The sequence below is a fragment of the Vitis vinifera genome, chromosome 1 (assembly GCF_030704535.1).
Source record: "Vitis vinifera cultivar Pinot Noir 40024 chromosome 1, ASM3070453v1".
NCBI classification, from domain to species: domain Eukaryota; kingdom Viridiplantae; phylum Streptophyta; class Magnoliopsida; order Vitales; family Vitaceae; genus Vitis; species Vitis vinifera.
Window position 1 is genome coordinate 21,284,612 of NC_081805.1, and position 15,343 is coordinate 21,299,954.

Consider the following 15,343-nt stretch of genomic DNA (forward strand, 5'->3'; position numbering starts at 1 on the left):
AAAACTCTCATACTTTCATTCTCAAACCTTTCCTGTATATCCTCCTCCTCTTCTCCCCCATCTCTACATTTATTGGATTTGAGTGTCACCTTTTAGCATTTTGTAAGTGCAAGGTTTTCCTCAATGAGTTTCTGCAACTGGTTTGTAATCGAAAATCTTAAATGACAACTAACTAGGATTTCCACTTCTCAACTCAGCAAGGAAGTCAGTCATCTCACATGGCTTGTAATTGTAGGTCCAATGGGAGTTTTGTCCATTTTGAAGGTTCAATCACACAGATTAAAACCTTTTTATCTATGGTAGAAGGCAGTTTTGAATTAGACATACAGCCCAGATATAGATTGTTTGCCATCAGCAGGCTAGTCATGACCATCTTCAAGCTCGTTGCTCTTGTGCCTATCCACTAGTCATCAAGGTTCTCCAAGTTACATGCCATATTTTTATGACAATGTGATGTGATGAATCAAAACTCAAGCTTCACCAAATTCCACTTTTACAATGCAGCATTTTCATCCATTATGGGGATTGATTTGGAATAGAGCGTGATGAATCTAAACAAGCAATTCCTTTTTCTTTTAATCTTGTAGATGATAAGCTTTAGAAAGTTTTTACTTTAACCGAACGACCACACTCACACCATTTTGATTACCCATGGCCCTCAATGTAAGTCTATTTGGGGTGGCCGGGCTAAGGGATGTTCCAGAGGGAGGAGAAGAGTGACTGCCAAATGTTTTAATATCTTCCCTCTGAGATGATGAACTATTTTACAAATTTCATCAGAGAACAAAAGCAACAGAGCAATAGATACAGAATTTTAATATGAAATACAATGTATATTGAGTTTTTTTCTATTGTATGGAACTAGATATTAAGCATACAGACACATGAGAGATGGTAATTTGCTCAACAATCACAATGTTACTGGATGTATGCTGTGTATACTGAGTTAACCGTATTCATGTACACTAAAGATTTCAACTGCCTAGATTACACTTGATGGGATTTCTGTCTGCTGTGTCAACAGTCTTCATATGCAGCATCAATGCCAAATGCCTGAGATGAGCAGAGACGAGCAAAGGAAGAGATATCCGTTTGTTCTTCAATAAAAAATATATTCAAGACAAGGAGCAAAGTCTTCCAAACAGGCAAGAAGAACATGGGAAATCTTCTCAGGCTGCCAATATGGGGTTCAGTTAGGAGCTGACCATCTTTGAGCAGTTGAGCCGGACCTGACCTTGAGATCCAGTCAGGACACTGAGGGTCGACATCTTCATCATAGAGCGAGCGAAGTCTATTTGAAAGGTAGACCCATCATCAGAAGCATAAGCTCTGACCAATCTTTCTGTCTTCTCTTCAGCCATCAATTGCTGATCAGAAAAAAGAAGTCCTCTCCCTTGCAGCAAGCTCTGGTAGTAATGGGTGTCAAAAGCAGAACCAGATGAGACTGAAGATGACAATCCTTGATAGTATGTCATCCCCAAGGTTAACTCACTCATAGCTCTTGATACCATGGGAGGAGAAGCCGTGCCATTGCTGCTGTTGCCACTGTCTTGGCAATTCCGTCTCATTTCATCAAGGAAATCAGAAGCTATACTTGGGTCTGGCTGCCCTGTCCCCGAGAAGTTGAAGAGGCGTCCTTGTATGAATTCACAGCTGATTTTGCCAATGCTATGACCTCCTTTACAATTAAAAATCCAGTTAGAAACCACTATTCTTATAGTTGATAAAATTTGAAATAGAGGAGAGAATAGCAAGCCTTTACCTAATAAACTCACTGTTTCTCTTTCATTGAATCCTCTAAGAGTGAATAGACCAAGTGTTTGAGTAATATTACCGTCCGGCTTTGGAATATCATCCATGGCTTCTTGAAAGTAGGATTGATTACTGTCTCTCCTTCCAGTAAAAACTGGATAGAATGGGCCACCAGCCTGTGATTTCACAGAAATATAAACACATCAGACGACCCCACTGAAAATTAAATAGATAGTTGAAAAGAACCAGAAGAGACAGATTCAAGATATATTGAAAAGAATACTCTGTTTGTTTCCTGAGAACATGTGAGAAAATTAAAGAAACAGTGATTTTGGAACTTGGTATTTTCTATCTTTGGTGAAAAGCTCCGAACAACTGAGCTTCAAAGCTCTTGCTTTAGTTTAATTTACATTCTTCATATGGAAAATCAGAATGTACGTTCACATAAATTCAAATTTTTTTTCTTCTGTGTTCTTAACAACCAACCAAAATGAAAAGGAAAGCCCTAAACCCTTCAAAGTCATTAAACCCTAAGACCACCACCAAAGCCTAAAATAAGTTCAAAATTAGCGAAAGGAAAAAGGGAAAAAGAAAAGGAGAATGTTTCATACCAGGACAATGCCATCTCTGGTGGCAAGCACAAGAATATCAGCGCAAGAGACAACCCCAGGACAAGCTTTTTCAAGCTCTTCCTTGATCTTTTCGACTTTGTCAAAACCCTTCAAGGTCTGATTAGGAATGGCCAGCTTTTCAGCTGATCGGTTCGTGCTCTCATTGCTATCATCCAGAAGTATGGAAGCATCACATCCCTGAAACAAATCAAGAAACTAATCAAAACCTGAAATTTAAGAGCAATAAACACAAAACCCATATCCAAATCTCAGACCCTCAGAACAGGAGACAAAATTTTGAACAGAAACTTGAACACCCAGATCAAAGAAACAAAGAAACCCCATTCGGAATTTTGAGTTGGAAAGATCAAGAATGAGAAAACCCATTTGTAAACAAGAGAAGAAGATTAAACCTGAATAAAGCAATCATGGAACAACAGGCGCAAAAGAGCTGGAGGGGTGTCGCTGTGGGCAGCGAAAATTTGAGCCATGCTCGATCTGACGATGGACTCAGCTTTTGGGCAAGAATTGCGGTAAAAATCGTATTCCAGAGAAGGCTGATGATCAAGTTTTGGGGGAGAAATGCCATGAATAGCATGGTTTTGTGGTTCACCCTTGCTAGGATCTCTGAGAGAGAGAAGCACAGAGATCAACACTACCAAAAATGCCAAACGAAACGTGGAGCTCTGCATATTCAGTTGTTCATGGAGAAAACGAAAAAGAAGAAACAAGAAAGAAGACAAATTCGTATACACATGAAAGCGGGAAAACTGATATTAACTGAAACCAAAAATTGGTTATATGAATTTTTTTTACAAGATTTAGACTCTTTTATTAATAGTTTAGAAAACATTTTTAATCTTTCTATTACTTCAAAGTTTTAAATTTTCAAGTATTGCAAAAACTGAAAACGCTTTTAAGAATCATTATCAAATATACTCTTAGGACCATGTCTTTTAAACCTAATTTTTAATTGTGTTCAATTCCTTTATGACTAAAAATTTCTATAAATTATAATTTATTTCATTTTATTAAATAATTTTTTAAATAGATTAATAAATTCAATATAAATTATTAAAAAGCTTTTTTTTTTTTTTAAAAAAAAGAAAAATAAAAAGAAAAAGAAAAAACATTTTGCAAAATAGAACAATATGAATTCCAAGAAAAATATGTAAATTCAAGCCAAAATTATTAAGTATTATATGGGTTAAAATGGATGGAATCCCTTTATATTTAAGGAAATGAAAATAGAAAAGAAAATTGTAAGAAAAGAAAAAGAAAAAGATAAAAAAATAAAAAAATTATAAAATTATTTTCTTGTTTGGATGTGATGAAAAAGTTAAGGTAAGAAAATTAAATTATAAAAGAATGCAATTTCTCCAAGCTTTGTCTGCCTTTATCTAAAAGAAAATTTTCCATATTTATTTTTCATTTTTTTCTTTACTTGTCTTTTTCTATGACCTCCAAATGTTTCACAGTATTCTTCGAAAGTTAAGATCTTGTATCATAGAACCATTTAGAGGAGAGTGAATAGATTTTTTAATTGAATTTTTAATTTTTATATTTTTTTATAAGAATATATTCAATTAATAAAAACAATGAATAACCAATCACATAATGGACATACAATTTAAGTCAAAACTATCCATAAAACTTTTTAAAGACTTTTTGGATTTAAAAACCACGGGGTCAATTGTCCCCAAAGCTAATCCACTAATTCTGAAGCATTAAGTACAAGACATTATCTAATTAAACACTACTTTATATGAGAGTTATATTGTTAGAATTTAAATTTGTCATCTTGTATGTGGTATAGTACTTCCATGCTTCTTAGTAGACTTGGCAATGCCTCGGAGGAATGCAATCAATTACTACAAACTTAACAACCAAAGATTATTTATTTATTTATTTATTTATTTTTTGAGTACTGAGTTAGCACAGAGATAAGATATAAAATTATGGGGCGCAAAATGTTAAAAAGACTCCCCCAATAAGTATATTTTATATTATACTAGGGGACTAGACGAATTTTAGAAATCAGAAGATGGTAATATCAAATTTGAAAACTTGAAGAAATTTGAAAATTCTTCAAAATTGAGCAAATCTAGTATCAAGCACTCAAACACCCGTTAAGGTTGCTTGAGCAATCTTGGAGGGTGTTTAAGCACTCATCTTAAAATCTCCTTTTATTTTTATTTTCTCAACCAATTAAAATTTAAGCGACTATATGACTTTTATACATCATCATGCTTTAAACAATTCAACAATATTACATGGATTAACACAACATGAAATTTGCAGTGAAGTTAGGATTTTAGATATAGTGTAAATCATAAGAAGTATGTAGAGTCAATACCAAGAATGAATGGAACAAAATTGTCAACTTAGCTATCAAACTTAGTTCACTAACAATCTTCCCCTTTGGCAATTCTATTTAAAAAATAATGATTACATAAACTTTCCAATACTCTCAAATAAAGTTTACAATCACCTAATTTTAAACCAAACATTCTACGGACTAACTTTCAATTTGCAACAATGAGTCCTAAAAATTCTTGGGACTTGGAACCTATTATCTACATACACTCAAACAACAATACTCATGAAAGGTAATGTGTTGGGAAAAAATAGGTAAATATAATCAAAGTCCATCATGAGTATGAAAAAGATATTTAGGATATATCCAAACACACCCATAATACATCAAAAATGAAGAAATACCAATAGTGGCAACAAAATACAACTAGATCAACATATATAAACAAATAGTCTAGTAGAGCAAATACTTTGAAAGTAACCTAAAAACATTTAGCTAGAATTGCCAAGTAGAAGGAAATGATGTCTGCTTGGGTCATGTTGTGATGATATCTAAGTTGCCATAAAAGCATGCTTGCCATCCATGTGCTAAGATCAATTATAAAGGTCATCAATATGCATGTCAAGATGTGCTCTTACCTCATCTTCATGAGAATTGAGATATGCTTGAAGCTCATCAATTTGACAGTTAACATGAACTCTCAGCTAGTCAATCAAAGTGAACACTTGAAACTACATGCCAATCCTCTACTACCACACCCTCTATTTCAAAGACCACCCCTTTTGCTACCCTACTCCATAACCCTAATCTCATTTTTCTTACATGTAGGTAGCACAACAAGAGCTCCTTGGAAATATCTAACATGCTTAGACTAGTAGCTCTGATTAATGATAACCTCACTTGAAGATTGTGTTACCTAGTTCACCTAAATTTTTCTATGAAAACTAAGAAAACAAGAACAAATAAAGATGTGGAAACCAATTTGAGCAAATAAAATGTCAAATTAGCTAGGAAATCCATGAGAACAATCATATGAAGTCAGATCTTGAAACAATAGGACCAAAAACCATATGAAAAAAAAGAGAGGTCAAGAAAAGGATTGTTAGAACATGCAAGTGCATTAGAAAGTGAAAAAAAAAATAATGACACAATGGCAAATATATATATGGTCACAAGTGGTGGTAATGCTCAAAGTAGCACTTGAAGTGAATGATTAGTGCTAAAGTACTACCAATCTTGAAGAGGAATTGATTGTGACTTAAAGGGTGCTCAAACATTTTTTTTTGCCACCTAGACCACTTCCAAGCTACATTTCAATTTCCTAAACACTCTTATCATCTCTTTGAGATCCCAAAATTTCTTCATTGACATAAATTCCTATGAAATTCGCCAAAAATAAAAATAAAAAAAATCCATAAAACACATTATGATACAAAATATAAAAATTCACATGTTATTTACTCTCAAAATACTGCCAAAACTTAATATATTATGATAATCATAAAAGTCTAAGTAAACTAATTAAAATGGACTCAAATCATGGTAATTCCTCATTAATACAAAAAAACCCTATAATTCACAAAGAACTTAACCATTGCATGATAGATGCCTTAACATAACAAGCGACCAATACATCAATTCTGTAATGGATAATTGTTACTTTAATACTATAATAAATATAACAAACATCCCATAACAAATATCTTTTGGGCTATGCCATAAGGGATGTCCTATGCATTAATGTTATCGAATATGACTTCTATATTAATCACCTAATAGTCGACTATTCACATAATCGATAATGTACAATAGTTTAGGTGGTATGATTTTATTTAATGAAGATTTATAAAGCCAAAGCAATTCTCTTTTAGAGATAGGTGAATATCATCACTTTCATGTTTATGAAATCTTTTGATTTTCTATGGTTGACTTAATCATCGAATAGAGGCTCGCTTAATAGGCTTCTCTTATCCTAATATTTTGTGTTTGTAGAAACACAAGTAAAGAGAATTCCAAAGGACAACTTGAAGAGTCATTATAAGGCAAAATAGATTGGCTTTGTCTATGGGAACTAGGAACATAGAAAAGTCATCTAGTCAGTCATGGTGCATACCCAAACCAATAGTAAGCTTCTATGAGAAGACCCTCTACAACCGTTAAGAATTTAGGAGTTATTAGAGGTTATAAAAGGAAGAGTGCATCATGAAAGAGTAGTATGCATGAGTTGTTTAAAACAAATGAGGCTCTAGCCTAAGAGAACACATAACTAAGAGGATAATCAAATAATGTCAGCTAACACTCCAACCTTCAACCTTCTTAAAAAAGTAGAGTTCAAGAAACTAATCAATGATGAGGAATGAGGTGAGAGCAAAACTTGACCGATTCAAAGCAATCTCAATCCAATCACTCACCACTACACAACAATCACACACTTACACAACCCTAGAGTAGCTTAGTAACATCCACCAATGCAAACCCTAGAGCTCATAGCACTACAAGCTATTCTAGTAACCACTTTCACATTTTCATAAAGAATATCCTATATGAGTAAGTTCTTAAAGGGTTTGTTGTTCCCAAGTTTAACATGTTCAATGAAATTGCAACCCTCTCGAACATTTGTTACATAGGAGAGAGATGACGATATTAACATAAGATATGGATTATTGTTGTTTAAAGTTTTTCCTTTTAACCTATAAGGACCATCGTTAATGTGATTTTTCCAACTTCCATCTATGTTAATTTCAAACTTTGAAGAATTAGGTGTTGCATTCAACATCCCAAAACATACAATCTATTTAACAATAGAAAATATTAAAAGCATGATTCTAAGCTTCAAAAGTTACTAAAGAATCAATACGCCTTTACATCTAATGGTTTTGAACTCTCCTAAGTTCAAGGATACATGACCCAAGTTGTAGTCATGACCTTCAAAGAAGGATCACTTGAAGGGTTTGACCTCTATAAATCCCTACCTAAATTACCACTAAGCACTATCCGTTGGGATTGAGTCCTAGAAAGCATGATATGATGTAATAGATTGAAATTCATTTATAAATTTATTTATGTTTCTTGATTTCCCTTTATTATTCCATTTTTATTGATTTGTTATTTGAGTGTACACGTTTGTATCTCTTATATTGTACTTAACTTAGGTGCATTAGGAGTTGCGCATGGGATACAAGTCATAAGTTCCTTGTAAGTAAATAAGTCATTTATAATCAATTCATAGATTTGAGCAATCCAATAGAAATTGTAATGTATTACCTCTTAATTAAAGGGATAACTTGTCTTGGTTATCGGGATGAGTTTCCTATAGTAAGTGCATTAATGTGTATGGTTACACATTGGACATGACCTATAGTGAATTATGACATAAGCCTATTAGTTGTCATGATTCACCAAGCTACTATATTACATGGACTCTTAACTTTGAGAGGATATTGAGCTTGTGTCAAAATCAACATAGGTTTTTGACCTATGTGTTAGCCCAAGGGTTCTCCTAATTGTGTTTTGATGATAACAAACCATAGTTAAGTTACTAATTGGTTTGAATTATAAAGAATTTTTTTAAACTCCAATTCACCTCTACCCCCACTCCCTTTTGAGTGTTTTCTCTATTAAGATTAGCCTTTATTTTCTCTATTGGTATCAGAGTTAAGCCTCTTGTTTAAGACTTAATCGTCTAAGAGGAAATGACTAATCCATCAAACTCATCTCATATTGAAAGTTTTGCAACCAACAAACCTCTATTTTTTACGAGAACCGATTATCCCTATTGGAAAACTAAAATGATTGGTTTTTACAATCAACTGATTTAGACATATGGGATGTCATTGAAGATGGCCCAACTTTTACTTCAAAACTAGTTGATGGAGTCATGGTTCCAAAACCCAAGCAAGAATAGGATGAGTGTGATAAAAGAAACTTCCAATTAAATGCTAAGGTCGTTTATACTTTGCAATGTTCTGTGGATAGAAATGAATATAATAGAATTAGTCAATGCAAATCGGATAAAGAAATTTGGAGATTACTTGAAATAACTCATGAAGGAACAAATCAAGTTAAAGAGTCAAAAATCAACTTGTTCATAGTTATGATTTTTTTTTTTTTATTTATGAAAGATAATGGAACTATTATTGAGATGATCACTAGGTTCACCGACATTTTCAATAGTCTTAAAACTTTGGGAAAGACCTACAAGGAATTGGAGAAGGCGATGAAGATCTTGAGGTCACTTCCATCAAAGTGGCATACAAAAGTCTCCACAATTCAAGAAGCCGAAGACTTAACCAAGCTACCTTTGGAGGAGCTCATAGGATCATTGATGACATATGAGATCAATTTGGCAAATAAGCAACAAGAAAAAAAAAAGACAAAAAGAAGAAGAACATAACTCTCAAAGTCACAACTAAGGAAAAAGGAGAAGTTGAAGAAGAAAAACAAAGTGGAGAAAATGAAAACTTAGCCCTCATCACAAGAAAGTTCAACAAATACATGATGAGTGAAAGGTTTAAAGGAAGAAGGTTCACTTCTAAAAGAGGTTTCTCTAAAAAGGAATCTTCATTTCATGGTGACAAGGAGAGATGTGAAGAGAAAAAGGACTTGGTGTGCTTCAAGTGCAAGAAACCATGACATATTAAATATGATTGTCCTCTCTACAAGAGTGAAACCAAGATGAGAAAGAAGAAGACAATGACGGCCACTAGGAATGAGTGAAGATGAATCCTCCAAATAAGAAAATGAGAAAGAAGTGGCGAACATATGCTTCATGGCAATAAATGAACTTGATGAGGTAAACTCTAACATTAGCAATGAAGATATACATGATGCTTTTCAAGAATTGTATGAAGATCTTGAAAAACTTGATTTGATAAATACTTATCTCAAAAAGAAAGTTTAACAACTTGAAAAAGAACTTGTAGAAGTAAAAAAAAATAAAAAATTCAAATGTTGAAGTTTCTAAAACTCATCTTGAAAAAGAGAATAAAATTTTAAGAAAGAAAAATTAATGGTTGACTTCCTCTCTTTCAATCTTTTCTTGTGGACAAAAATCTTTTGAGATGATTTTAGCTAACCAAAAATGTGTTTTTGACAAACAAGGGCTAAGATTTAAATCTTCAAAGAATCAAAAGTATTTTAAAAATTATTTTGTAAAGGAATCTATAAGTGCAAGTCCTTCCACTACTTGCAAATTTTGTGGAAAATGAGGACACATTAGTAGTACATGTCCTTTAAAAAATGGTTCTCAAAAGAATTCAAACGCAAAAACTAAAAAGATTTGGGTTGAAATATCTAAGGTCACTAACCCTCAAGGACTCAAAAAGATATGAATATTGAAATCAACTTGAGTTATGTGTTGTAGGGTTCAAAGAATGACATGTGGTTCTTGGATAGTGGATGCTTAAGACACATGACTGAAGCTGAATCCAAGTTTGCTTTTCTTACAAAGAAAAAACAAGGATATGCTACTTTTGGAGACAATGTCAAAGGAAAGATCATTGGTCAATGCAACATTGATAATGACACATTCTCTCTCATTGAAAGTGTTTTATTAGTAGATGATTTAAAACATAACCTTTTAAGCATTAGTCAATTTTGTGACAAAGGTTTTAAAGTGATTTTTAAAACATTTCATTTCATTATCAAGGATATTCAAAATGATAAAACCATCTTCATAGGCCATAGATGTAACAATATTTACATTATAAATATTTCAAAATATGATGACCATGATAGATGTTTTTCAAACATGCATGTTCAAAGTTGATTGTGGCATAGGAGATTGGGACATACTAACATGGACCTCATTTCCCAACTCAATTGATATGAACTTGTTAGAGGCCTTCCCAAAATAAATTTTCAAAAAGATAAAGTTTGTTAAACTTGTCAAGTGGGAAAACAAATAAAAAACTCTTTTAAAATCAAAAACTTCATTTCCACATCTAGGCCACTTAAGTTATTGCATATGGATTTATTTGGTCCCTCTAGGACACCAAGTCTTGGAGGAAATTCTTATACGTATGTTATTGTGGATGAATTCTCTAGATACACATGAGTCTTATTTTTAAGTTAAAAGAATGAAACATTTTATGAGTTTTCAAAGTTTTGCAATAAGGTTGAAAATGAAAAAGGTTTTACAAATACTTATATAAGAAATGATCATGGGAGAGAATTTGAAAATGTTGATTTTGAAGATTATTGCAATGAGCATGAAATTGTCCACAATTTTTCAGCTCTTAAAACTCAACAAAATGAGGTAGTTGAAAGAAAAAATAGAACTTTTCAAGAGATGGCAAATACTATACTAAATGAAAATAACCTACCAAAATATTTTTGGGCCGAAGTGGTTAACACTTTTTGTTATGTTTTAAATAGAGTTTTATTAAGGCCCATACTCAATAAAACTCCCTATGAGTTTTGGAAAAATAAGAAACCCAACATTAGCTATTTCAAAGTCTTTGGATGCTAATGATTTATATTAAACACTAAAGACACTCTTGGAAAATTTGGTGCAAAATGGGATGTTGGAATTTTCTTTAGTTACTCAACTTCAAGTAAAGCTTTTAGAGTTCTCAACAAAAGAACCATGGTTGTAGAGGAGTCCATCCATGTTATTTTTTATGAATCTAACAATTCTCTCCAAGAAAGAGAGAGTGTTGATGATGATTTAGGTTTGGAGACCTACATGGGAAGATTGCAAATTGAAGATGAAAGACAACAAGAAGAAAATGGAGAGGATCCTAAGGAAGAATGATCACTATTAGCACTACCCCATCCTCAACAAGTGCAAGGTGAATCAAGGCAAGACCTTCTTAAAGAATAGAAGTTTGTCTCAATCACCCATAATATCAAATTAGAGGTAATCCATCTAGTGGGGTAAGAATTAGACCATCTCTTAGAAACATTTGCAATAATCTAGCTTTTATCTCTCAAATTGAGCCTAAAAATATAAATGATGAAAATTGGACGATTGTTATGCAAGAAGAATTAAATCAATTTGAAAGAAGTGAAGTATGAGAATTAGTACCAAAACCTTCAAATCAAAGTATTATTGGGACTAGATGGGTCTTTAGAAATAAAATGGATGAAAATTGTATAATTGTTAGAAACAAAGCAAGGTTAGTAGCTCAAGGTTTTAATCAAGAAGAAGTGATAGATTATGAAGAAACCTTTGCCCCTATAGCTAGGTTGGAAGCCATTAGGATGCTATTTGTCTTTGCATGTTTTAAAAACTTTGTTTTATATCAAATGGATGTGAAAAGTGCATTTTTAAATGGTTAATAAATGAAGAAGAGTATGTTGAACAACGACTCGACTTTCAAAGTTTCAACTTTCCTAACCATGTTTTTAAACTTAAAAAGACGCTTTATGGTTTGAAATAAGCACCTAGAGTATGATATGAAAGATTGAGAAAATTTCTTTTGAAAAATGGTTTTAAAATGAAAAAAATTGACACAACTTTTTTCTTGGACTTCAAATAAAGCAACTAAAGGAAGTGGCAGATCGGAGGGTTGGCTGTGTCCATCAACTCTCCTTGTGTTCGCCGTGGGCGTTTGGGTGAATGCACTATAAGGTTAGAGTATGTGCATTTCCTAATATCAATTACTTTTAGAAGAGTTGATAACGTCTGAGGTCCTACAAGTGGTATCAGAGGGTTGGCCGCGTCCATCAACTCCCCTTATGTTCGCTGTGGGCGCTTGGGTGAATGCACTATAAGGTTAGGGTATGCGTCTTTCCTAACAACAATTGCTTTTAGGAGAGTTGGTAGCGCCTGAGGTCCTATAGGAAGGAACTTTCATCAATCAAGCAAAGTATATAATAGATATTCTCAAAAGGTTCAATATGGAGAAAGCCAAAACAATGAAGACTCCAATGAGCTCATCCATCAAGCTTGATAAGGATGAGAAAGGTAAATTCATTGACTCTAGTATGTATAGGGGCATGATAGGTTCTTTGCTATACTTGACTGCTAATAGACCCAACATTATGTATAGTGAATGCTTGTGTGCTAGATATCAATCTTGTCCTAAAGAATCTCATTTAAGTGCCTTAAAAAGAATCATCAAATATTTGGAAGGGACAATGGACATAGGCTTATGGTATCCTAAGAGTGATAACTTTGAATTAATTGGTTTTTCAGATGTCGATTTCGTCGGTTGTAAGGTTGAAAGAAAAAGCGCTAGTGACACTTGTCATTTCTTAGGACACTAAGATGTTTCATGGCATATAAGAAGTAAAATTCAGTAGCTTTGTCAATGGCAGAAGCCAAATACATAAAAATCAATTTATGTTGCGCACAAATCCTTTAGACGAAACAAACACTTAGTGATTTTGATTTATCTTTTGAGCATGTGCCTATTACATGTGATAATACTAGTGCCATAAGTATATAAAAAAAATCTCGTGCATCACCCTAGAACTAAGTATATAAAGATTAGACATCACTTTATTAGAGATCATGCACAAAAATGTGACATAACTTGAATTTGTAAGCACTAAAGATCAGCTTGCCGATATCTTTATAAAACCTCCAAGTGAAGAACAATTTGTTGATATTAGAAGACAACTAGGGGTGATTTCATTATGATCTAATGTTTTCTTAATGAATTTTTGATGAATACACCTTATGATTACATAAATTTCATGTCAAATGCATCATATAGACCTTTACTTAGAAAATGGTCAAGAACCAAAAATCAAATTCCCTTGGCATTGAACATAAAAAAATTGGAGAATTCAACTGAAAAAGATAGAGGAATGATCAAAAAATGAAAAAGTGCGCAAAAATTGGAAACACAAAAATTGTTGATCGCGTTGAGGCCCATCGACCGGTTCATCGGGGCTGGGATTTTTAAGAGGCTCCCATGCTCATTTTTCTACACTGTTCTCCTCCATTTTTCAAGGGTTTTCACTGGTTTTGGAGATTTGAGGGCTTTGAAGGCTTATGTTTCCGTTTTGGGTCGTCTTCTCTTCCTTCAATGTGTCACAACTAGCTTCGACATCGATCCTTCTCCATTCCAATCGTCAGGGTTTCAGGTGTGAGCCTCATTGCATTTTCCCTACTTTTCTTGGACTTCCATGGCTCCTAGAAGAGAGTCAACTATAGCCATGGATGAAAATTTCGAAAGAAACCGTCGAAATTTCGTGTTTCGATGAGGGGCGATGCAAAAAAAAGGGAAGAAATATCGAATGGAAGAAATTTTGAAAAAAATGAGCAAAAATCACTGAAAAATCATCGAAATATAGATGAATACCTATTAATTGACAAAACTGTGAAAAAATCGCCAGATTTTACATTTTATCGTCAATTTTCCAACAAAATTTTGACAAAAAATCATCGAATTTTTCGGTAATAGGCGCGAAGACGTTGTGCAGCATTGCCAGTATCCTTGTGCTCTGCTGAAGCTATGGTTCTAGTAACCGACAATATTCGCTAGAGGTTGGAGCTACATAATCCACCATGGTGGACTACGAAGTTCATTTGCGGACAACACTCTTTGTTTGGTTCCTGAGAAACCAAAATGGTGCTGGAAAAGAAAGCAATAAGACGTTGTTCGATCACTTCGGCATACATTGCCTATATTTTGTAAGAACTTTTCGTAATAAAACTAGATATTAGGGGTGTATTAGTAATTTGAACAACTTAAAAGTTGTGTTTCCGTTATGTGGCAAGAAACATATGTGTATTTTCTTTTGGGGATGTTATTTTCGTAGTCTTTTATCCTTTGAATATGTGGTTGAGAATGGAGAGTAGTAGTTACTCATCAGGCCGATTTTTCTTTGGACTGGCGGTCAACTGAATTTTTGGGTGATTGATTTTTTGGGTAAAATTTTTGGCTCGGCAGGGGCAAGAAGCAAACCCAAGCCAAAAACAAGCCTAACATGCATCATTTTAATAATATGTGCACTAAAATAAATCTATACTAACACCGTGAAAAAAACAAAATATTTTAATAAATAAATTAATTCTAATTATTTTATTTTTAAATTTAATTTAATTAACCATTAAAAATATAAAAATTATGGTGATAATTTTTTTTAACTTTTTTATATCATTTTTATATTAATTAAATATATAAATATTTAAAAAAAATTATACATATATTATCATTTATTTTATATCATTTAATACAATCGAATTAAATAAATCATAATTTTAATATTAAATATATTTTAAAATTGAAGATATTATAATTAAATATTACAATATTATTGTGAAATAATATTTGATATAATTTAATAATAAATATACACTTATAAAGTTCATATTTTTTTATTGATGTATACGATATTATTATTAAATACAATAAATTATATCATACATATATCAAATTCTTAAACAAAACAAATTTAAAATATCTATTATATTTCTAATTACATTTCAATGAGGTTTTTATTACATTTTTATGAATTTTGATCAATTTTAAACTTATCGATAGTTTTTTTCCAAAATATCTGTCAATAAATCTCCAACATATCCATAAAATCGAAGTAGCGACATATCTGTTATTACCAATATTTTCATTATTGGCTGCAACTAGGGCACAAGGCAAGCGCCCAGCTGAGTCGTCTCAGCCCGAGGCACGTCGGAAGACATGGTTTGACATCGCCTTATTCAGTACCATGGAAGACTACCAACGGTACAAGCAGTATTTTGTTCAGA

General features: G+C 32.8%; 2 protein-coding genes across 3 annotated transcripts in view; both read right to left on the reverse strand.

Moving 5' to 3' along the window:
- The window catches only part of LOC100259768 (choline/ethanolaminephosphotransferase 1), a 104,344-nt gene that overhangs the window by 36,573 nt on the left and 52,428 nt on the right, over positions 1–15,343 (reverse strand). The gene's annotated exons all lie outside the window — the stretch shown is intronic.
- LOC100265025 (putative Peroxidase 48) lies at positions 782–3,228 on the reverse strand. Of its 2 annotated transcripts, none has more exons than XM_019222880.2 (4): positions 2,777–3,228; positions 2,364–2,561; positions 1,835–1,928; positions 782–1,678 (listed from the first exon to the last, which is right to left on the reverse strand). In XM_019222880.2, exons 1-4 carry the CDS (start codon positions 3,053–3,055, stop codon positions 1,194–1,196), a joined length of 1,056 nt encoding a protein of 351 aa, XP_019078425.1. In that variant the 5' UTR covers positions 3,056–3,228; the 3' UTR covers positions 782–1,193. The 2 variants fall into 2 exon arrangements, with proteins under 2 accessions (XP_019078425.1, XP_010654258.1); XM_010655956.3 differs by having other exon boundaries at positions 1,763–1,928; positions 2,777–3,224.

What these genes read in the sequence shown, in the direction of transcription:
- LOC100265025 (XM_010655956.3), bottom strand. Translation starts at nt 3,055, where the DNA reads ATGCAGAGCTCCACGTTTCGTTTGGCATTTTTGGTAGTGTTGATCTCT. An exon ending in CCAGAGATGGCATTGTCCTG is followed by an intron (nt 1,929 to 2,363) that starts GTATGAAACATT and finishes GTGAAATCACAG; the next exon opens with GCTGGTGGCCCATTCTATCC. An exon ending in AGAAACAGTGAGTTTATTAG is followed by an intron (nt 1,679 to 1,762) that starts GTAAAGGCTTGC and finishes TTAATTGTAAAG; the next exon opens with GAGGTCATAGCATTGGCAAA.